At 34.4% G+C, this 24,871-nt stretch overlaps 1 protein-coding gene across 1 annotated transcript; it reads left to right on the top strand.

Annotated features, from left to right (window-relative positions):
• Nucleotides 1-301: 301 nt before the first annotated feature.
• On the top strand, nucleotides 302-3,086 carry LOC105048969 (bidirectional sugar transporter SWEET14). The gene is made up of 6 exons (XM_010928481.2): nucleotides 302-486; nucleotides 1,479-1,515; nucleotides 1,616-1,826; nucleotides 1,931-2,092; nucleotides 2,212-2,331; nucleotides 2,454-3,086. Exons 1-6 carry the CDS (start codon nucleotides 450-452, stop codon nucleotides 2,718-2,720), a joined length of 834 nt encoding a protein of 277 aa, XP_010926783.1. The 5' UTR covers nucleotides 302-449; the 3' UTR covers nucleotides 2,721-3,086.
• Nucleotides 3,087-24,871: the final 21,785 nt, after the last annotated feature.

Here is a 24,871-nt window from a genome sequence, read left to right as displayed (position 1 = left end):
TAGCTTTTCCACGTGAGGACCAGGTGTAACGTATATATATACACTGGATAATCGGACGGTCTACATTCTTGCTTGCGTTTTACGATGGGACATTTAAACATTTTATACATTTAAAATGAAACATTAACCATTTTATGTTCCTTTCGGTGTGCAGGATCACATGACTTCTATTTTCGGTTCGTTTGTGCATTGATCAACCTGGACTTCCCCACTTGTGAGATCCTAAGAAGGAAATATTCATCCTTCATGCTTCCTATATAATGGTCCTTCCCCCCAAGTTCTAAGAACCACACCAATTGTATCAAGAGAAAGGAGAGGGAGAGGAAGTAGAGTGGGCTTCTTTTTCTTCCTTTTGAGGGGGAAGATTTTCGCTTGCTCTTGGTCCTCCTCTTGAGCTCATCTTGCCTTCTTCCAAGCTAGTCTCAAAGACTATTTTTGGAGATTGAGAGATGGCAGGCCATTGGGCTTTCATTGTTGGAATCATAGGTAGTCATGATGTAGAACTTCCTCTTTTTTTTTTTTTTCCCCTCCCTTCTCTTTCTTGTTTTTTCCTTTGTGAGCTTCCTCCTTTTATTTCCTTCAATAGAATCTCATAATGTTTCTTACATCATTGTTGAAGATCCCTCCCGTTATTTTAAAAAAAGGTCTGGTTCACTATTTCCTTCCCACATTTGTCTTGCACTTGTCTTGAATTTACAATCTTTTTTTCTTGTTTCCTTTTTCTTCTTCTTTTTTTTTTTGGTGCTATGTTCTGAGGCCGTCATGCATAGGACGGCTGTTAGAATCTCATTTTAATTGTTCTTTCTCATCTGTTGGAAGGGCATGAAATAAGTTATACTTTTACTGAAAGTTGGAACTGTGTACTAGAAATACGGTAGCCATGCTCGCGGTTCCGGGAGAGAAAGATGGCCCCCACTCTTGTTAAATTAAGTAAAATTTGCAAGTCGATGTCCATCAGTGGAGGGGAAACTAGGCAAATTCATTTTTCTGATGATGAGTCCAGCGAAATTCCACTGCTGCTTTCGAAAAAGACCATCCTATTCTTTTCCACTGCAACTTAATTACATGCTTTTGGAGTCGAAAAAATTAACTAAGACATGGTTTTGTCTACGCTTTTCTTTTTTTTGTCTACGCTTTTCTTGTCCATTAACTTTTTATTTTTTATATAAAGGGAGGTAGGAACCATCCACTTTTCTTATCCATTATCTTTTCTTGTCCCTTATCATCTTCTCTTTATAAGATTTTGAACAAACGAATGCACATCAGTTTCTTATTGTCAGGTGATAATGTGGTAATATCAAATCTACAGCATAATAGAGATTAATCTAGAACTACATTCCTGTTTTCTTCCATTTTGTCGAAGTTTAATACAAGCACATATATATTATATCATCACATAAATGCACGATGCTCAGTTTATACATAAGCTTATCTTTCACACAATGATACATACTCATCAATATATCAACTGTTTGCAGGCAATGTCAGCTCCTTCCTGGTCTATCTTGCCCCGGTGTAAGAATTTTTTTTATTTTCTTGTTTATTTCTTTTATTTCATTACCATTTTACTTGACCTGCCTTCTAGTAACTAAGTCTACTTTGCTTGCAACCACAGGCCTACATTCTATCAAGTATATCGAAAGAGAACGACAGGAGGATTCCAATCAGTGCCTTACTCAGTTGCACTGTTCAGTGCGATGCTTTGGATCTTTTATGCATTTGTAAAGACTAATTCCATCCTTCTAATTACCATTAATTCGACTGGGTGTGCCATTGAGATGATATACATCATCATGTACCTTGTCTATGCCCCGAGATCTGCTAGGGTATGTGAATTCTGAATCTTCTTCAACTTTTTTTTAAACAATCTATTGTAAACCGTTAAAATATGAAATAGTAATCCAAGTTATGCATGATTTTGGAGTTGCAGATCTTCACTGCTAAAATAATCTTGCTCTTGAATGTGGGATTGTTTTCCTTGATCCTACTCTCCACTCTTCTGCTGTCAAAAGGCTCCAAACGTGTGAAAGTTCTTGGCTGGATCTGCATGTGCTTCTCAGCTTCCGTTTTCGCTGCTCCTTTGAGCATCATTGTGAGAACGAAAGAAACCTCTCTCTCTCTCTGCGTGTGTTTGCTTCTCTTACTAGCAAATAATATGATGCGTTGAACACATAAGAATAAAACCTTTTTTCCCTTAAATTGAATCGACAGAGGCAAGTTGTTCGCACAAGAAGCGTAGAATACATGCCATTCACGCTGTCGCTCTTCCTAACCATAAGCGCAGTAGCATGGTTTGGCTACGGTCTGCTCACAAACGACTTCTATGTCATGGTATTGTTCTCATCGCTGAACCGTATGTATGGAATCCACCAAACTAGGGAGGAAAAAAAAAAAAAAAATCAGCTTTATCTTTCACTAACTTTCGGCTTGTGGCTGCTTTGTTGCCACCATAGTTTCCAAACGTTCTGGGATTCGCCTTTGGTGCCGTCCAAATGTTGCTCTACGTAGTCTACAAGTACATGGTCAAGAAGGTCGTCGTAGAGCCTGCCGTGCTCGAGCACATAGTCGCCATCGACGTACAAAAGGCTGGAGTCGAGCTGCAGGTGCCCGCAGAGGCGATCAGCGACAGCAAGGAAGCCGTAAAAGCAAATGAGGAGACCAATGGTCGCGACAAGGGCAAGAAAGGGGAGGAGGATGGGCTTGAGATAAGCCCCGCCTGAGTCTTGGTGCTGGCTGGAGCTGCGATGGAGAGAGGTTCCCCTTCGTAGTGAAGCACCTCATGCATGGTTTCACTTCACTGGGGACTTCATGGCCTCCTTAGATAGTCTTATCTAAACAGAGAGAGAGAGAGAGAGAGAGTTAGAGAGAGGAAAACACCGTCTTTTACTTTCTACATATATCCCTTCTTCTTCTCCCTCTCCATCTTTAGTTCTAGGTTCTAGTCATAAGTGCTTTTACGCTTTGGGAAAAAAACCAAAAGCTTGACGCTTTTATGCATTCCTTTGGGCATTAACGATGTAATTTTCCTTCAAAGACTTGTTCTCAGTAAAATCTCCCACCATGATACTTCTGCTCTGTCTTCTTAATTCACTGTGTTTTTGTGTGTATTAGAGAGAGAGAGAGAGAGAGAGAGAGAAAGAGGGTAAGAAAAAAAAAAAAAGCAAGATACCAAACTGTGTTATGATTGTAACTCCTCGTCATTCTCGTTAATTTACGTAACAATTACATCCGGGGAAAAACAAGAAGAAAAGAAGAAAGCTAATGTAACTAAATAACTTATTTCCCCCTGCATTTTTATGTTGTTCATGTGACCGAATGGTACATCGCATGCTTCACATAAAGCTATCCATGTAATGTACACTTTCATCAGAAAATTTCAGATTCCTGGAAGGGTCTTCAAATGGCTCGAAAGTAATCTCTCTTCAACTGCTAGCTAAGCCTTAATCGATACATTTAATATCCAGTATAGATAATTTCAGACAAAGGCCTTTCTTGCAAGCAAGCCTGATGGTAAACCATTCAGGATAGGTCATGCCAGAATTAGGAACGCACCCAAGAAATAAGTATCGAATAAAAGCGGAGTGCAGCTCGAGTCGGACGGAGATTGGCCCTCGAGTGTAAAGATAGAAGAGAGCTTAACTGCAAGATCCACCTATCAAATAGAGACAAAAGTCGATCTTAGTGATCCAACGGTGCCAAGTGGAAGGGCTATCGCTCAATGGATAAAAATGACTTTAGGGATAACAGGCTGACCTTTCCTAAGAATTCACATCGATTGGAAGGTTTGGTATCTCGATATCGGCTCTTCGCCACTTGAGACTGTACTGTGTTCCAAGGGTTGGACTGTTCGCCCATTAAAGTGGTATGTGAGCTGGGTTCAAAATATCGTGAGACAGTTCGATTTATATCCGGTGCGGACATTAGAGTATTGAGAGAATCTTTTTCTGGTATGAGAGAATCGGAAAGGCTGCACCTTTAGTATACCAGTTATCGTGCCCAGAGTAAATGCTAGGTAGCCAAGAGTAAAGTAGATAACTGCTGGTAGCGCGTTTGATTGGAGTTCCAAATTATTCTAAGGTTCAAATCCCGTCATCCCTACCCATTAGTTATCCAAAGGCAGAGAATTAGATCACAGATGAAACCAATTGGAAGCTCCTTACTGAATTTCCTTCTCGATGGAAGGCAGAGAATTTCCTTCGCGCACAACCATGCACACAACCACGATAGTGACTTTGTATTGTTGTGTCTCCCCTTTTTTCCGGTACCAAAGTTGGTAAATAAAAAAAGGTTCTTGTATGTGAAACTAGATATTTTGCATTTGTCCATCTACTCATCATGTTGAGAAATTATAATCCATGCCATTTATTTTTTTTCTTTTTTTGAATATAACAATCTTAATCCATGCCATTCATGGTTTTAAATATTAGTGTTATAACCATTATAATGGCCAATATAATGATTTTTTTGGCAACTAGATGTATAATAATGATTTTTTGGTTACTAGCCTTTTAAGCTCCACCACCATAATCTCTCCACTAACAGTAAGAAAAAAGTCAAGTTCTATAGCTCCTATCAGTTAGCTAGGGTCTAAAGGCTAGCGAGGCTAAAATTTGTAATCTTGGCAAAGAAGCGGGCTATCATGCCCCGGACCCGAAAGTACAAGCTGAGCATGTAGCAAATGACTATATATCTCAAGGTGCTATTTAGTATATCACCGATGATGTAATCAATAGAGTGATGTAATCAGTGGTGATATGAATACTGGGATGATGTATAAATACTGAGGTGATATGTAATCACCGTATTTGGTATATCACTGGAATATCATTGAAAATAAAATTTCATTGTGTTTGATATATCACTAAATAGTGATAGTGATAATATATAAAATATTATAAATAATCTTATATATTAGTACATAATAATTATTCTACAACTTGATTAAACACTCTTCATTGATAACTTCTCACAAAAATATATAGCAGTAGTAATAATAATATTATTTATTTATTTATTATTATAGATATTTATTTTGATGAACCTATTAAATGATATTACAATAATATTATATATAATTAGGCTTGATTAAGCTCAGTCAATTTTGACCATCAATATCAAGGCCGCCCATTAGGAATAATTTAGTCCATCAAAATAAATTGAGAAAAAGAAAAGCATGAAGAATTTAGTATAATCCATTCATACCAATTAACCATATCTATCTATAGAAATAAAAAAGATATCTAATAAATAAATAAAAAAGATTCATATCATTTAACTAAATCTGTCAATAAAAATAAAAGACACATCTTATAAATAGGCATATATAGAAAAAATGAAGAGAATTTTTATTTTCTTTTTAATTTACTGACTAAGAATATTTTTGTCCCAAAATAATTTCAGCACATCATCAGTATCTGGTGATGTGCTATTACCTGAGGTATGTGTGGTGATAGTATCACTGTATTATGCAGTGATGCTATCACTGAATTATCACTGGATCCTTCATCACTGGATGAAATTTTATAATACCAAACAAGATGATCACATCATCTAACTCACATCACTGGGGTGATATGAAATATCACTTCCTATCAAACAGCACCTTAATGTTTAATCTCTATGAGACATACAAGAGTTGCCTTTATTTATAAATATATCAACCCAAAATCTAGGCAATGGTACATAGTAATATTTCTAGTATGATAATTTAAAATAATTATTCTGATAGTCTTATAAAATAAAAAAATATATATAACTATATATAACAATTGATTAACTTAGGGAAGGTACATAGAAAGATGATTAAATCCTAGTTTCCTTTCTCCTCAAGCCATAGTCCCCACGCAACCTATCGTTTGGTATCTTAAAAATATAAAAAGAGAAGAGTAAACTAGAGATCTTTATGTAGTTGGATGAAGCATTTTATGCATGAAATATTAATTTACATAGTATAAGATTTTATATTATAAATAAAAATATGCTAATGGATACATGATATAACATATGCTTATCAATATAAATTTTAAAACACTTAATGCATCTGATAAAAAAAATGCTTCCAAATTAATATAGATAAACCATCCATCCTCCCTCGTAGCCTTTACGTCTATGGTCATCATCAATCCATGGCAAGCTATAAAATAGACTAGCTCCTGACTATAGCATGTCCTCAATTAGCATATATCAGTTATCTCCCTACTGAAGGCATGGAAAGAAAAATCATATAAAAAATATGCTTGCAATAGCATATGCCATTTGTCTCCCTACTAGCATACTTCGAAAGAAAATTAGCTCTAAAATCACATAGAAAATATACTTGCAACATCATGTGGCACCAATGATTGCTCCATTAGTATAGCTCAGAAGGAAACTAGGTCTTGAACTCGTGTCATCATAGCCAAACCAGAGAGCAAGTATCACAACTGATTAAGTCAACTTGAATTTCGATGCAACAAAATTCAATATATGTCATGTAAATCATAATTTCATGCTTGATCCGATATTTTAAAATTTATTTATATGCAGGGCATATATAATACTTAATTTAAATATAGACATATGCATACATAATTCATAACTTAAATTTCAAATACTTAGACTACTACTCAAATGTAGGCATAAAACTAAGTAATAAATCAGTTTATATAACACACATAATAAAAATACTAGTGGTGGATATAACTTACAAATCAATTTATGAAAAATTTTCTCAAACAGATTATGCATTAATAAGTGATATATTTTTATATTTATTGAAGATATTTTTAGTAATTTATGGTGCTAACATCTTATTAAAAACTTAATTTCATGAATAAATTGAATTTTCTTGTAAAAATAAATAATTTAAAAAAAATAAAATTATAGAATATTTATGAAAAATAGATGTTAATTCAATTGAGTAATTTAAGCACCAAAATGATGAAAAATTTTTAAAAAAATTAATGCATATTTTTTCTTATTTTTCAGATAAAAATCGAAGCGAAAATAGAGCCAAAATATCCTAAAAAATATTTTTATAGCCTCCGATGCATGGTGGACCGGTCGGTCGGTCCACGAAATCAAGACATGATCCATCAAAAACTTTACGCGGTCTACAAGCGTGGCTCACAGCGAGAGATGGATTCTGGACGCGATCCAACGACTGACATTCATCCTGATCCAGATTCGACGATCAGCATCCATTACCGATTTTCTACCAGCATCAAAGAAGAGTTTACTTCTTATAGACTTGTACAGGATAACTATATATTTCTTCATATATATATATATATATATTAAAAAAAAAATTTAAGTACTTCATGTTGAGTAACCGGACCTCTTTACCTAAGCAAGCATTGAGTTTCGCATCATGAAGGGTAAAGAAGCTTTGTTGTAAAGCTAGTTTTAACTCGTAGCCTGTTTGATTCGAGCAAGTAGGTTCGAGGGATATTCTATACTTAGTATCCTAAAATCGTTTGATTTGGGAGTCCTTGATTGAAAACTTGCTACATAGGTCAAACAGAATGCTTAAGCAGTTAAAACATTCAATAATGGTACAATATTAAAAAAAAAAGAGAGAAAAAAAATTTAATAAATAAAGAACGAAAGTAACAATATACTTGTCCATATGAAGGTTAATAATTTGGAGATAAAGGTAGGAATAATTTGAAAAAGTTCAAAAAAAATTTAGTATTCTTAGTTTAACTCCCACATTGATTAGTATTAATACCCTAATGACATACCTCACTCACGCTCTACTGAATATCAATGATCTTTTGAAAATTATTTAGTAAAATTCGAAACTTTAAGTTAAACGGTACTTAATTCTAAATTCTTTCTTTACTCGAGGATGAGCAAAGTTCAAGTTAGAGGGTATGATAAGTGGTATATTTTTATATTTATTAAAAATATTTTTGATAATTTATGATGCTAACATCTTCTTAAAAACTTAATTTCATGAACAAATTAAATTTTCTTGCAAAAATAAATAATTTTTAAAAAATAAAATTAAAAAATATTTATGAAAAATAGATGTTAATTCAATTGAGTAATTTAAGCACCAAAATGATAAAAAAAATTTAAAAAATTTAATACATATTTTTTTTTTATTTTTCAGATAAAAATCGGAGCGAAAATAGAGCCAAAATATCCTAAAAAATAATTTTTATAGCCTCCAGTGCACGGTAGACCGATCGATCGATCCACGGAATTAAGGTGCAGTCCATCAGAAACTTCACGTGGTCCACAGGCACGGCTCACAGCAAGAGAAGGATTCTGGGTGCGATCCAATGGCTGACATTCATCCCGATCCAGATCCAACGGCCAGCATCCATTGTCGGTTTATAAGAGAGGTTTTTGCATGATCCTATGACCCAGAAGCGATCCATCAAGCGATCGGACGGTTGAGGACATTTTCGACTTTGAATAGGAGATCTTTTGCACGATCCGATGGTCAGAACTTCATCAGAACCCAGATTGGATGGTTGAGAATGAATCCGACTAAGAGAAAGATTAAAACTATGGATTTTAATCAGATCTGGGCGATCCAAGCCTCATCTGACGGTCAGAAATATTCCTAAGGGGATTAATATAATTTTTAAAGATTTTAAAATTTTTTTTCCTATCAAAAAATTATGAAAAATTTATCTATAAATAGAAGATCCGGGAATAAGCTTTGAGGGTAGAAAAAATTAGTAGAAAGTAAGAAAAAAATTAAAAAAAATAAAATAACTTTAGAGACCCAAAAAAAAGGAGAAAAATTGGTTCGCTCTACGGAGTACGACAGAAGGCGGAGAGGTCATTAACCATCTTTTCGATGAGATTGGGCTGATCAACTTCGGATTCTTGTTACAGTTTATTTTTATTTTATTATTATTTTTAAATTTTTTATACTTAAATTTTAATTTTAGTTAATAAAAAATTTATTTTTTTATACTTTAAATTTTTATCTTTTATTTTTTTGCAGGTAGATGCTAGGATCTAATTAGTAGATCTTAGTATCAATTTATTTTTATACTCTTTAAATTTTTATTATTTATTTTATTGTAAGTAGATGCTAGGATCTAGTTAGTAGATCTTAGTACCTGATTTATTTTTAATATTTTAAATTTTTATTTTTTGACTTAAATTACTTTCTTCAAATTTTTTTTTTTGCAAAATCAAAGATTTCAAATCAAAATTCTGTTTTCTCTGTGAATTCGATCCGACTCACTATTTTCTATGTGTTATTAATTTTTATTGAAGTCGAAATTTGATTGATAATCACGGTGTCCTAACGACAACATCGCGATCGTATCATGCATGTCCAGATAGAATATATTAGTAATAAGTTTTTCTTTTAAAACAAATATTACTTTAAGATCTTAGGTATTTTTAGGTTAATTTATATGGTCCATCTAGGGTACTTAGCCTAAAATCCTTCTAGATCAGGTGTTGTGATCCTAGATCCATTAATTAGTATCCATAATACAAGTATGCATCTCAAGCCCAATCTAGCCTTTAGGGGTACCTACAATCTCCTGATTCAAGTAGGGTCGGGATCCCTTATTTATGTCTTGTATATATAGTGTAGCAGTAGATAGGTGAGCCCTACCCCAAGTTTTCATAAGCACCTAAGGAGGAGGCGAGAGAGGTAGATGGATGAGAGAAAAATAAAAAGGAAAGGGTGACAATGTAAGTGAAAGAGCAGAGGGAGGACTCAATTATCCATAAAGAATGAAAAGAGGGAGAGGGAGAGAGAGAGAGAGACAGAGAGGAAATGCTAGTGGTCAAGCCTTTTGCCACCACCTACGGCATGACTGGCTATCTAGAAAGGGAAAAGAAGGTTAGGAAGGAGATTTAGGTAGTGTGGTATTAGTGAAATAGGGACATCCTTATAACATCCTCCTTAGGGTCATATAGGAGGAGAAGAATGAGAAATGATGAAGAAAAAAAGGAATCATAAGGAATTACCAATGAGTGCTCGCTAGGATGGTGGTAGAGAGGAAAGTATGCTTGGAGATCTTTATTAGGTGAAAAAGAGTGGAGGAAGAGGAGAAAGAGAGGAAAAATGTGCTGGAAGAGGATGATCTATTTAAATCGATGGCTAGGGTGGTGAAGGAAGATGGTAGCTTTCCTGCCTATCGACAGATATAGAAATCAACTAGAAAGGACTGTGACCTCTCTAATGCTTTTATTTAATTTTGAAATAGAGGATGACCTAATTTTTTTATAAATTTCAAATTGAAGTCATGACCAATCCATCAACCGACTTTACTCTGGGTGAAGTGGGCAACCCATCTGCCAACTTTAGTTCAAGGCCTCAATGAACCTAGTCCAATTGGATCGACTCACATTGACATCAAGGAGGATGTTGCAATTCTTGATGTCATCATGGATGACTATGGGGTTGCACATGGCATGTTGGTACTAGAGGCTATGAGTGATGTTTAGCACTACCAAAAATTAATAACCCTAGTCCATGAGCTTTGAGGACTACCAATCAAGCAAACGGATCCTAGAAGCTCATATTGTTCATTAGCTAGTACATCAGCAACATTGTTTGCCCTACCCTCTATTGATAATGTATCATTCCACCATCTTCTCATCCTCATCCACCTCCCACCACCTCTACCACCACCAGTAGTGGTAACACTTTTGATCAAAATTGCAGTAGCTAAGAGAGGCCACCACACATCCCTAATACATGGAGGACCCAATGCAAGCATATCATTGTGATGGTGAGCTAATTCTTGAACTTGCTCTTCTCATGGAGAGAATTGAAATTCATGAGCTTGACAGCAATCTCCTAGTTAGAGGGGAGGGTGCTATAAAAGATAAGCCCTAACGAACCCGATCAAGCTTGAAATAAGGGAGAAGGAGGTGCTGTGCTAGGAGTAGAAGAATTAGTGATGAAGACATGCCAAAGGGATTTTCAAATAGGCAAGCAAGGTGGCATATAGGGGCGCAACCAACATCATATTTGGGGAGGCGAGCATGGTGAAAATAGCTGCTGCCACCACAAAGATAAAAATGGGATGGTTGCAATTATGAGGAGCGAATGGGTCAGGCATGTATATATCTTTTGCATGAAAGAAGGATGTGCCTTTTGTGATACTCAAGCTTAATTTTTATATTTTCTAAACTATGAATAGCATAATATATGGTTTCTATTATATATTGTATTATTTGAGTATTTTCTTGTAATGCTCTTTCAATAATTATCTCCAAGACTTTATGTTATTTTATAGAATATTGGGACCCCTAAAAAGCCCCAATTTTTGGAGGCATAATACCATAGTTTGGTAACTTCAGAACTCAATATCTCGAAGTGAGAACATCGGGGAAAGAGAGGGCATTGAAAGTAAAGATGATCCTAAGGCTGTATATCATTCAAGCAAGGATAGTTTCATGGAATTATTTTGTAATATTTTTTATTCTGGCATGGGTTTATGCATATGAGAATAAGTTCATATGGGCTTGTAAACCCTAGAAATTTTCATTCTGGTGACTTTCCAGTGGTAAGTTTGTACCAACATAAGTCTCTCTTCACAAGCTTTCCAACAATTTAAGAATTATATCATTTGGATATGTAAATTGAAAGATATAGGGATTTGAAATTTGGGGGTTTGCAGGTAAATCTTTATAAATTGCTAAATTTGAGCCATCAGAAAATCACTTTTCAATGAAGTTTTAACTGTCAATCAATGGATTCTTAAAATTTCATCACACGAGCTTTCTTTTGGAGCAAGAATCATGTTCATATGATATCTAGATTATGAGATATAAGCTTGGGAAATTAGAATTATGAAATTATCAAACTGAACAAGATTTGGGAAATCAGTTTTTCTGGTCAAGCCCACTCGTTAGGTGGTGCATGTGGCCTTCCTTATCCACCAATGTCCACAATTTTCTCTAGGGGTTTTGTCAATAATTTCATATACTATTTTTGTATATTCTTCAGAATTTTTATTATTCAAAAAATTTTATGATCAATTAACTTTGAAGAATATTATTACCAGAAGCCACATGTCATGCATGGGGGCATGTGCACTGTGACCTCTGGGGCCCATGTTTGTTTTGAAAAATAATTATATTTTATATTGTTTCATTTTATATGTGTGGTGTACATTATAGCTACCGTCCACATGCATTTTGTTTGAATTTTTTTGGTTCTATTTTTATTTATTAAAAATTGAAATTAAAAATATTAAATTTTAAGGTGAGTGAGAGCCTACCTAGGGACCCTAGGACAATGCATCAGCAAGCATGGCATACTGCATAATCAAGTTTTGTATATGATTTTGATTTTTCGCATAATTTTTGATAATAAGTGATTATGCATTCTTGGTATTTTTGTTGAATTAGATTAATTTTGCATAACATTTCTTATTATTTTCTTTTCACAATTTTCTAAAAAAAGTGAATTCAGGAAGATTCTAATTAGTCTACTAATTTTGTTTACAATGCTGCTTGATTATTTTTAACACACGGGTCAAGAATATTATCCTTACTATGCTCATTGTTTTGTTCTCAGAAATAATTCAAGAATTTTGTAGGTATTTTATGACCCTTGAAAATAGGTTATTTTGGATACATGGCACATTTTGAGTAATGAATTTGAAAACTTAGGCAGTTATCAATTTTTCTATTTATTTCTAATATTGCTATGGTTTGATCTTGCCAACAAAGATAGTATGTTAACCCTATGGACTTGTAATCTGAGAAACTAATTTTACTATCGAGCCACCGATAGTTAAAATAATGGTATCTATTATTTGATATCTATTATCTAACATCTAATGCATATTATATATGTTACATCTGTTAATCTACATATCGGTATCTGATCCATTCTGCTAGGTTACATAGACATAGCCTAAAACTAAGTTTGTTAAAAGTATATAAAAAGTATATTTTTGTAAAAGATATTCATCAGGATTTCATAAAAATAAAGCATTTTTTGTCCAATTAATATTATGTTCGTAAACTGATCATTCATTTAGCATATTTAGACCATAGTTTGGGGTATTATATTTCTTGTTGATTTAGCTCACTTTCTTTTTTTTTTTCCTCTCTATTTTTAAAATTTAAATCATAAATTGTGCAAGGCTTGAGGGAGCGTAAGCTAGATTTGCTTTGGGGTTCCTACCAGATCTAGTTGTCATTCATTAGTTGTATGTAGTGGAACATCTTGTCAGCTTTAATTTTTTGATTATTTGGAGACTGTTATTTGGTTTGAATGCAAATAATATGTTGGAGCACTATGAATTTTTATCATCTTAGGTTATTATTTTTTTATATCAATTTGTTACTTAGATTATTATTATCTTGTTTGTTACTAGAGGATTGTTTTTTATATTGAATTTATTGAGATTTGATTAAGTTTGACAATGCAAAGGCTTGTAAGTTCCATCTTACGAAAATTCGGCATCTGTTATGCTGTTACTCTGTAAGTGCGGCATTTTCCTTCGCATGGATCCACTATCAGTTCATTCATCAATTACTTTGTGATCTATGAAAGCAAAAAAATGATAAAATTTAGAGTTTTTTTGAGATCAATGCAATGAGTGGTCCAATGATGGGCTCATCTGAAGAAAGGTGAACACGAAAGACAATCCTGATCCAGAAGGAATGAGAAGATGAAGACGGCGATTCAAAAACTCATATCAACTGAAAAATAAATCGAAAAGAAAGGTAATCAAATGCCTACAGATTGTAAATTTATTTCCCAATATTCCTTTTAACAAGGAACGGCTAGGATCACCCCTCGATTTCTTAAAAACACAATATAAAAGTACTACCGTACCAAAATCTGGTGAAAAATGATTTTGGTGGGAGCCGTTAGAACAGGATGACATGTTATTTCAAAAGCCTCAATGTCACCGCCCAATCAAATTGATCCACTTCTATGTATATATACAAAAAGTAAGAAAGCGAGATTTGCCTGTGAAAGAATGGAATCTGGAGAATGGGAATGCTAGATGCCCTTTTCTTTCATCCTTTTCTCTTTGTCCTCTTATAGTTTCGTGGGTAATGCTCTCGTGTGAGGCCGATGTGTAATGCCCGAGTGCCCCTTGAGTCTGACTTCAGCTCCAGGATGGTTGTTTCCCTGCCTCTCCATCAAGAACAACAAGAGGAACAACAACAACAATACCAACAGCAACAACAAGGGTAAAAAGGAAAAGCTGTCGACTGTAGAATGTGGAGTACCATGATCTCGAGGCCCAAAGTTCCTACTCCGGTCTCACGTGCATGGTACGTACCATCATGGGCGGTTCCACGCGGCAAAGGCTCTCCTCGGTACCATGAGCTCGCAGTCCAAAGTTCCTACGTCCCACGTGCCTGCCATGACGGTTCCACGTGACAGAGGCTCTGTCATTGTTAAAGGTCTCTTCCTGGGTTGAGAGCAAGCTAGGCTAGCTGCGTGGCTCCATGTTGGCCATGCAGGACCGCCAAGGTTGACCCAATGTGATCCGATCAAGTTTGGTCTTTTTGAGACTTGCTTCAACCGTTTCTCCTTGTAGATTAGAGTTACGGATGATAATTTTAGTCAATCCATCTGATGTGCAACTTGATCCGGAGCAAATATGGGTTCTAAAATAAATATTCGAAGTGGATTCAAATAGAATACAGATAATAATATATCCTGATCCGATATAATCTTAATTAATATATATATTTTTTCAAAATTATAATAATTTTATATTATTTACATGCATCTGATCCAATCCGATCAATTCCTCTTATCTATCTGATCCGATCTGATCTGCATCTCTACTTGATCCTACCCGATCCGATCTAAAGTGAATATGGATATGAAATTTTTACTGCATAAATATAGACAGATCCGATCCATTGCTATCTTTTATTGGGTTAGGATGGAGCACAATCCAAAGTCTATATTGATCTCAATTATTGCTGTGACCAATGCCCAATTTATATGGTCTTGATTTTCAAGTATAGCCAAGTGGTTAGATGATCCATTTGCAAATACTGTGCCATAGGCGCCACCTCCTAACTTCAAAATTCTGGATCCTATATAAAAAAAGAAGAAGAATAAAAAAGAGAAATACTATGGTTACTCGGAAAAATCACTTAAAAAGTCATTGAGGTGCCCCGCACCAATCACTTTGTTTCATTCAATAGCACACCTTATGATGCTAAATTCAAAGGGAGGAAACTAGTTGTGACTCTTGAGTTATATAGGAATTTTTTGGATATTCCCACAAGATATTCTTGCAGGAATTGGGTCAGCTGCCCATCCGGCCTCTATTTTCTAAAGATAGTTGAAGACTGGAATTTCTAATCTAAATTTGTCTGTGGGCCAGTTGGTCTGCAGGAAGAATAAAAATAATTATTAAGATCTTTTTGTCCTTCACACAGGGCCTGAGCGGGGTGTTGATATCAGCTATGCTTAAATGGGATGTCCAATCTATAAATCCAGTAAGAAATTGAGCTCGATCTCGCTGGATTACCAAAGCAAAATGTTGAGAATTTCATTCGGAAAAAAAAAAAATATATATATATATATATATATATATATATGTATATATATTTTTTAATGCATGTTAGCTTCTTCTTTGGAGTGGATTTCTTGCGCTTTAGGGGTTCTTTAGTGAGTTTTGGCCTAGGTTAGCTAGTTAGCTGCAGGGGTTCCTTGTTTGACCCATGCTTCTTCTTTCCTCTTCTCCTTCCCTCCTCTTTTTCCTCATTCTCCTCATCATGTCATAGTAACTCGGAAATTCTTTGGCACCATTTTCGTACGAGTACTACATATCTTCTATCATCCATAGAATTATGAAATTTGTTCTTGGTAGATCATGGAGTTTATGGTGTAAACCAGAGCAAAATATTTGTGTAAGAGCCTTTTGACCCCCTGCTGCACAATATTTTGGTATTTCATAGCAAGCTAAATTTCATGAAATCAAATACCAAGGACCGTAGGGGTATATTACTCCTCTGTACTCATAATCTACTTTCTTAACTCCAAATAAACCTATATTGGCTTCCAAAGATCTGAAATTTTAATTGATACCATGGTCCTACAATAAATACAAGTAAAAATGCAATTTGACCCTATTAGGCAGAAGTTCCATTTAGGAAAACTATAGGCTTCATTTCCTTCATGGCTTTTCATTTCCTGGTTGGCTTGTGTACCTTATGATTTTGATATTGCATGCGTACCCATATATTTGCTGAAGCATATATTTAGCCTATGTCTGAATATTTTTTTTGATTTCTACAATTAAAAACATACAAATTTAAAATCTTGGAAATGCCTCCTGAGACTTGAATCTCAAACCTTTGACAGATCGAATGTACGAAAACTACAAGCATCCACTTGCACCACTACTTTCATTTGATGACCAAATAAAGCTACCATCTTTAATTATTCTAAATAAAGAGAGAGAAGGGGATGCTTCCCTAGACAACCGTGACAAATTTTTGATTCCATTCTTTAACAAAGATGTTGGTAGGACATAAAATATAATGTAATTACCACCTTGAACAGCCTTATTCGTGCATAGAAAGACTAGAAATGCATTTAATTTTATGCTTTGTCTTTTCCTACAATTTGATACCCGTAAGAATGTAGCAAAAAGCTACACTGGATGACCCAGTCCCAAGTTCGGTGTTCCAAAATAACTCTGGAGGGTTGAGAAGAGAACTGAAAGTAGTAGTCAAGCAAAAGCAGAATAGGAATGGAGGAAAGTGGCAAATGGGGAATGAGATGAAAAGCAGAAGAATGGTGGGGATTCGAGAAGAATGAGAGAGGAAACATGAAAGTATTTGGTTTGTTAAATAGCATTAATTATTAGTACAATTTCCGAATCATGTGAAGGCTTCTTTTTCCAATTCCACCCCATACTCAGCATCTCACTCGCACGTCGAACCTCTTCCGCTAAATTTGCTAATAAATCATGATTCGAAGAATTTTATGATTATTTTTATATGTTGCAAAGAAGTACTTTCTTCTCCTCTTAAGCAACCTATGGATAAATTACAAGTCCAATCCATAATGACAAATAATAATCTAATAAAAATAAAAAAAAATAAAGATGCATTTGGTTATACTTTTTGATTTTTGATTTTAAAAAAATATTTTTGATTTTTTTTATTTTTAATATTAAATAAAAAATAAAAAAATAAAAAATATATTTGGCAACTACGTTGCTATAAAGTAAAAAGCAACGTTTGAAGATGGCAGGTGAAGGCTCGATGAGAAAAAAAGGATTCGAGAAGGGAAGCAGAAGGGGGAGGTGAAGAGCTCGACAAGAGAGAAGAGTTCGAATTCTTTACTTTTTGATTTGACGTTTTAGATGTGAGGAAGCAAAAAAAAATAAAAAAGCAAGTTTTAAAAATTTTTTAAAATTTTTTTTTTATTTTTTTTATTTTTATTATTGAGTAAAAGTAAAAAGTAAAAAATATATTTGGCAACTACGTTGCTATAAAGTAAAAAGTAACATTTGGAGATGGCAGGTGAAGAGCTCGATGAGAAAAAAGGATTCGGAAAGGAGGTGGGGAGGTGAAGAGCTCGACGAAGAAGAAGAGTTCGGACTCTTTACTTTTTGGTTTGACGTTTTAGATGTGAAGAAGCAAAAAAAGCAGAAAAGCAAGTTTTGAAAAGTAAAAAATTTTTGTTTTGCATATAAAGTAATTATTTTAATTTTTACTTTTTACTTTTCATGGTGTTATCAAACATTGTTTTTTGATTTTTACTTTTTAAAAATTAAAAAATAAAAAAAAATATTTTTTTAATGGTTAACCAAATGCACCCTGAGTAGTCAAGAGAATAAAAATATCAAACTTTTATGTGAAAAAGCCTTCAAGGAAGAAAAAATCATAGGGCACCAAACAAGAATTCACTAATCAATAATATGATCAATACAAGAGGTTCATAACAATAAAATAATATAGGAGTATAAGAAAAATTTTATAAAAAAATTTCAATAAGTTTTCAACTTACAAAATTTGTAGGCACACTTTCAAAGAAAAAAATATCCAACTTTCCAAAAGCACTAAATACTCTTGTAGGTAAGATGAGTGAAAAAATTAAGCCTTTATATCTCGAACTTCAATTCAAGAAGAACCTTTGTACGAGAAACCCTTACCGTGTATAGAAACTCAAAACTTTACTTCTTCTCTATTTTTTCCTTCCTCTTCTTTTTTTCTTATATAAGCTACCACTTAAAAATATATGCTATATTAATTAAGCCCATGCCTAATACCTATTAGTATAGTATGGGTCACTCCATATGGGGCTAGCCTAAAATATAAGTAGTAAGCCCAACAATCTTCCTCTCTAGATTCATAAGGATGACTCTCATTACTTAATGAATCCAATATCTGAGTGCCTATGCTCACCATGCACCTACATCCACCAAGTCGCTATTAGACCTGAGCATGGGCCAGGCAGCCCATCTAGCCCGATAGCCCTAGTCTGTGATTTGGATGAGCTTGGATATGGAGAATTCACAAGAGACCTGGCCCAGCCCGAGGCCCGAGAGACCCGCTCACTTTTATGGTTGGGCTTGAGAATCTATGTAAATACTTAACTTGGCCTAGCCCGGCCCAAGAAATAAGTGGAGGTTTAGAAACCCTTCATACCCCCCACCCCAAATCTTGCTTAGAGTGCCCACCACCCAACAATATTTAATACCTTTAGTTGTAAATGCAAGGGACCTTCTGTCATAGCCACCTCTGAATTGTGCAAAAATTACTCATGTTTTACTCTGTTTACCCATATGATTTTTCACATAGAATCTTTACTATTTAAAAAGAAAAAAAAATAGGTGGATCTCTTGGGCAAAGTTGGGCAGCCCATCCATCATCTAGGATTGGGCCTAGGCAGCAAAGATAAGCCCGATGGTTGGGCCGGGCTGGGCCTAGGTTGAGAAAAAAGCTGCTAATATCTTAGCAAGGCCTAGTCCGAGACCACCCAAGTCCGCCTATTGCTCAGGCCTAATCACCATATAAGTTCTTTTTTCTCCTTTGCAAGGGGCTTGGTCATCATGTCTAATGCATTGCAGTTCATTGAAATATTCACAATCTTCATCCATTGCTTGTCCAAGACATCTCAAATCTAATAGTAGCAAACATCAACATGCTTGGTTCTAGTATTATAGGTTGCATTCTTACTAAGATTAATAGCACATTGACTATCATAATATATTACATACCCATCTTGCTCCAAGATCAATTCTAGTAAAAAATCTATCAATCACAATATTTCTTTGTAAGCTTTGATAATGGCTATATACTTCTCTTTGATGGTAGAAAGAGCAAGATATTTTTTAAGCTTGGATCATCATGACACAGCTCCTCCTCTAAAAGTGAAAAAACCAAAGTAGACCTCCTAATATCAATATCACTGACTATATCTGAATCCGTATAGTGCACCAAGAGTAGTTTTGTGCCACCAAAGCATCAACATAAATCAGAATATGCCTTTCAAATATCTCATTATCTACTTTATCACTACTCAATGCTCTTGAGTTTATAAAGAATACACATACCACACCAACTGTATGTACTAGCTATATCCTTTTTTGTACAAACTATGGCATATATCATGCTCCCTATGGCAAAAGAATAGGAAATATTCTTAATCTTATTTTTTTCCATCTCATTTGAAGGTTTTATTTCAAACTCAACTTGAAATAGCCCGCAGGTGTTTCAACTAGTTTGGCATTGAACTTCTTTAGTACTCATTTAGTATTTTGTTTGCGACAATCACAACTTTCTTGCTTCCTTATCATGCTTGATTTCTATGTCCAAAATTTTCTTTGACATCCCCAAATCATTCATATCAAAAGACTTGTATAAATTTTTCTTCAACTTGCAAATTTTTTCAATATTTTTGTCAATTAGAAGCATGTCATTTACGTAGAGGAAAAGAATAATATAGTCATCATCCCCAAATATTTTAGCATAAATACAATGATTTGCGTATATCCTCTTATGCTCATGGTTCATCATGAAAGCATCAAATTTCTTTTATCATTGACAGGAGACTTATTTCAAGTCATACAAGCTCTTCTTGAGTTTGCAAACCCAGTGCTCTTTGCCCTTGATAACAAAGCGTTGAGATTGCTCTATGTAGATGTCCTTCTGCAAATCACTATGAAGGAAAACGATTTTGATATCTAATTACTCCAACTCTAGATCTAAGCATGCAACAAGATGTATAATAATTCGAATAGAGAACATCTTGATAATCAAAGAGAAAATTTTATCAAAATTAATACCTTTTTGTTGCTCAAAGTATTTCACAATGGGCTAAGCCTTGTACTTGACTTGCTTATCACCATCATTTTTTATTCGAAACACCCATTCTCTATCAAATCATATGGTATCATTCTTGTGCAAAAAATCAACTTTTTCTTCCATAGCCCATTACCACTTATCTCTTTGTTCAGGAACCCATGCTTCTTGGAAAGTTTTCGATTCCTCCACATCACTAAGCATCACATACTCACTAGACAAGTACTTACTTTGATGGTTGATGTAGTCTTATGGGCGTTCTTAGTTGTGGCATTGATTGTGGTTTTGGGAATATTGCTCTTCTTGCTCATCACCAATTTTAAGAGGAGAATTTTCATCACTTGCTTCACCTTAGCCTTTTAGACATCTCCCTCTTCATCATGAATCACTAGAGAAAAAATAGGCTTTAAATCAACAAGTTCACTTCCACTAGCTTGTGTTTTTTCTACTTTTTCAAAACCTTTAATAGTTTAATATTCAAAGAAAATAAGATCTCGGCTTCTAACCAACTTCTTTGCTTTCATATCCTAAAGCCTATAAGTAAACTTTTTCACTCCCATATTCGAAGAAAATGTATGGCCTTGACTTATTATCAAGCTTAGTTCTTGGAACTTTTGGCACATGAACAAATATTTTGCACCCGAACACCCTCAAGTGCTTGAATTGGGTATCATTTTTAGTCCACACCTTTTTCGGATAATTTCCATTCAACGATTTTGAAAGAGATCGATTGATCAAGTAACAAGCTATATGCATAGCCTCTCCCAAAAGGATCTTGACAACTGGCATATGACAATATACATCGAATCTTCTCATAAATTATGCGATTCACGTTCTCCACCACATCGTACATTATGCCAAGAAATATCAAATTCCAACTTCTTACACTGAATACTATGGTGATCATTATAATATTCTTCAAATGGACCTCTATATTCTCCATCATTATCGATAGGCATGCACTTCAAAAGGCTTTTCAATTTTTCTTTCAACTTTAGAATGAAAGTGCTTGAATATGCCAAGAACTTCATCTTTGGGCTTCATAGTATAAGCTCATACCTTTGTAGAAGTATCATCTATAAAAGTTACAAAGTAAGTAGCACCATACATGGATTTTACTCTCATGGAACCACAAACATCAGAATGAATCAATTCCAATGAATCATGCTTTCTAGTAGAAGTATGTATAAAGAAAACCCTATGTCATTCATCAAGAATATAATAAGTGCATCAGTTCAAAGATATACTTTTGACTTTTGAAACGAGTGCTTTCTTTGCAAGGACTTAGGAAACTTTCTTATTTATATGACCAAGTCGCTTGTGCCATAAATCTATAATAGCTTCTTTCTCTAAGATATTGATTTGGTTCTTGCATACTTTAGCTTGTATTTGGTAAAGTATATAATATTTACTCTCTCTTGCTATAACAAGAGCATCCTTAATAAGTTTCTAACATCCATTAACAAATCGATTTTTAAAACCTTCATTATCTAATTTTCTAGTGGGGATCAAGTTCAAATGTAGCTCCAAAATGTACCTCACATCTTTGAATATCAATTTAATACCCAAACTAGTCTCAAAACAAACATCACCTATCCCTACAATTTTTGCAATGCCTCTATTACCTATCTTTGTAGAGCCAAAATCACCCATCTTTTAAAAAGTAAAGAAATCCAATCATGGAGTAGCATGACATAAAGCACCACTATGAATGACCCAATCCAAGTCTTGATTTGTAATGCCAAAGTAAGTTTCATTACAAGCGGATAAAATAATTAACTCTTCATCAAAAGAAATAGCGATAGTGTCCTCATCCTATTCTTACCTTCACCTTTACCTTCCTTCTTCTCCTTAAAAAATTTGTAATTCCTCTTTATATGGCCGAGTTTGTCACAATTATAACAATGTATGCCTTTTCTCGATTTAAATCTTCCTTTCGATTTTTTCTGACAATGAGAATTGTAACTTTTACTCCTCTATTATCCAAAATAAGGATTTGTGATAGCGAAGAATCCACATTCCTTCTTCTAGTTTTATTCTCAAGCAAGCTAGCTTTAGTTATGCTCATTATTACTACTTCATTTGACGTCAAAGTCTCATAACTATCTGGAAGTGAAATTAGTAGTAGTGATATTTGGAACTCATCTGCCAACACCATATTCATGGTTATAAGTTGACTCACCAAACTTTGCATCTCATTCAAGCAGTCCGCCATTGAAGTACCCTCCTTATACTTCAAATTAACAAGCCTTTTGATCACATAAAGCTTGTTGTTAGTAGTTTTTCTCTCATACAAATCTTTAAGTTTCTTCTAAAGTATATTAGCCAATGTTTCATTCTCCATATAATGGTAAATATTGTCATACATCTATTGCCAAATGAAGCCAACACATTATTGATTTAAAAGTTTTCACTTATTGTCGGTTACATCTTTAGGTTTGGCATTATCACCCTCCAAGAAAGCATGCATCTCCTTACAATAAAGTAAATCTAACATCTTGCCCTTCCATATTCTCCCATTCTAGTTGTATTCATCTCCATAACTCACTCAGGAATTTTATCAAACATCTTGTAGGCAGGAGCTTTGATACTACTTGTTGGGAAGAAGTAATTCCTTCTCCTCCTAAATAAACTATGAATAATATTTTACAAGCCCGATCTACAATGGCAAACAATAATCCAATAGAACTAGAAAATCCAAGCAAGCAAGAGAATAGAAGCACTAAACTTTTACATAAAAAATCTTTCAAGAAAGAGAAAAACCACAGGGTACCAAATGAAAATCTACTAATCAATGATATAAAGAGTACAAAAGATCCACAAAAATAAGGTAATGCAAAAACACAAACAAAACTCTACAAAAAAAAGATATCAACAAGCTTTCAACTTATAAAATTTGTAAGAACACCCTCAAAGAGAGAAATATCCAATTTTTTTTAGAAGCACTAAACACTCTTATAGATAAAATAAATGAAGAAAATCAAACTCCTGTATCTTGAACTTCAATCCAAGAAGAACCTTATATAAGAAACCTTTATTATATATAGAAACTCAAAATCCTACATCTTCTTTATTTTTTCCTTCCTATTCTTTTCTTCTTTGTGTAGGCTACTACTTAAAAAACAAGGCCCATGCTCAATATCTATTAACATGGTATAGGCCACCCCATATGGTGCGAGCCTGAAACATAAATAGTAAGCCCAACATGTATGTAGCAAAAATCTATCTTTGCTGCTGTAGGAGATGCCCTAGTCCCATGTTCCGTATTCAAGAATCTCTGTAGGATTGAGAAGAGAACTGAAACTAGCAGCCAAGAAAGAATAGAATAGGAATAGAGGAGAGAGAGTGGAGATGGAGAGTGAGATGAAAAGTAGAAGAATGATGAGGTTTGGAGAAGAATGAGAGAGGATACATGAAAGAATTTTGGTTTATTAAATAATATTAATTATTAGTACAATTTCCAAATCATGAGAAGGCTCCTTTTCCCTGTACCACCCCACGCTCAGCATCTCCCTCACATGTGGAACCTTTTCTGCTAAATTTGCTAATAAATCATGATTTGAAGAATTTTATGATTATTTTCAAATTTCAAAGTTACTTATTTGTCATTGGTCATAACTAAAATCAATCTATGGCATCCAAATTCTTTTTCATGCCTCAAGTAAGGGGATTTATCGTTTGCTGATCGATTAATTGTATAAAGAATACAAGGGAGAGGATGAGTGAAAGAATAAATGAATTTTGGTTTGTAGTTGTTGCGGTACAAGCTAAATAGGGATAAAAGAATTACAAGGGAGATGGAATTTAACATCTCCACTGCTCCAATCTCGATCAATTCTATTGCTCGGACCTCGCATGGAAGCAAAGGAAGAAGTCAACTCCTTAACTTACAGGTGAGACTCAAGACAATTTATTGATAGTAGAATGATATCCAATGACAATTTTGCAAGTTACTCAAACTCCATATATAGGAAGGTCGACCTTCCACTCCACATGTCTCTTGACCTTCATGAGTGAGCAAGATGACCCTCCAATATGTGGGACATGCAGAAATTGGTCGAACTTTTGCTCTAGGCCACTCGATATCTATGTCAAAGTAAACTGAACTTCGTTCTTCAAGCAGAACCAGAGCTCTGTATTAATTGGAAGATCATTTTGCTGTCAAGAAAAGTTTTAGATCCTAGAATGCCGGAAGGGGTTCATCAAAGCAAGCACTGTATGGGATTGTAAGATAGAAGGCAACTGACACCTATTAAAAATGTTGTAATACTGAAATGTCTGAGAAAAAGAAAGCATATCTCATTTCTATTTTTTATCATGCAGATTTGAAGTTATTGTCAGCAATAACTTCCTTAAGAAAGTAGTTTCTTACTCTAGTAACTTCTTCTCTAGTGGTTACCAATAATTTTTCCATAGATAACTCTCTTTGGATGGTTATTCCTGCAAATAACCTCTCTATATGCTGATAACTTTCACTTGAGCATAAACTTCAACAGCAAGCCATCCATACGTGGCCTTTAGTGCCAGTAATAAATGACCACATATGAACCTTTCAAGCGTCACAATATAAATAATTAACTAAATCTTGGGTGGATTAATATTTTTTACCCTTTATTATAGGTGGTTGATGACCAATTTATTTTTAGAT

The sequence above is a fragment of the Elaeis guineensis genome, chromosome 7 (assembly GCF_000442705.2).
Source record: "Elaeis guineensis isolate ETL-2024a chromosome 7, EG11, whole genome shotgun sequence".
NCBI lineage: Eukaryota > Viridiplantae > Streptophyta > Magnoliopsida > Arecales > Arecaceae > Elaeis > Elaeis guineensis.
This window is presented reverse-complemented; position numbering and strand designations above follow the sequence as displayed.

Bases quoted from the DNA above. Each gene is read 5' to 3' on its own strand.
- LOC105048969 (XM_010928481.2), top strand. From the start codon at position 450: ATGGCAGGCCATTGGGCTTTCATTGTTGGAATCATAG. The intron at 487-1,478 runs GTAGTCATGATG...AACTGTTTGCAG, and splicing joins TTTCATTGTTGGAATCATAG to GCAATGTCAGCTCCTTCCTG. The intron at 2,093-2,211 runs GTGAGAACGAAA...TTGAATCGACAG, and splicing joins CTGCTCCTTTGAGCATCATT to AGGCAAGTTGTTCGCACAAG.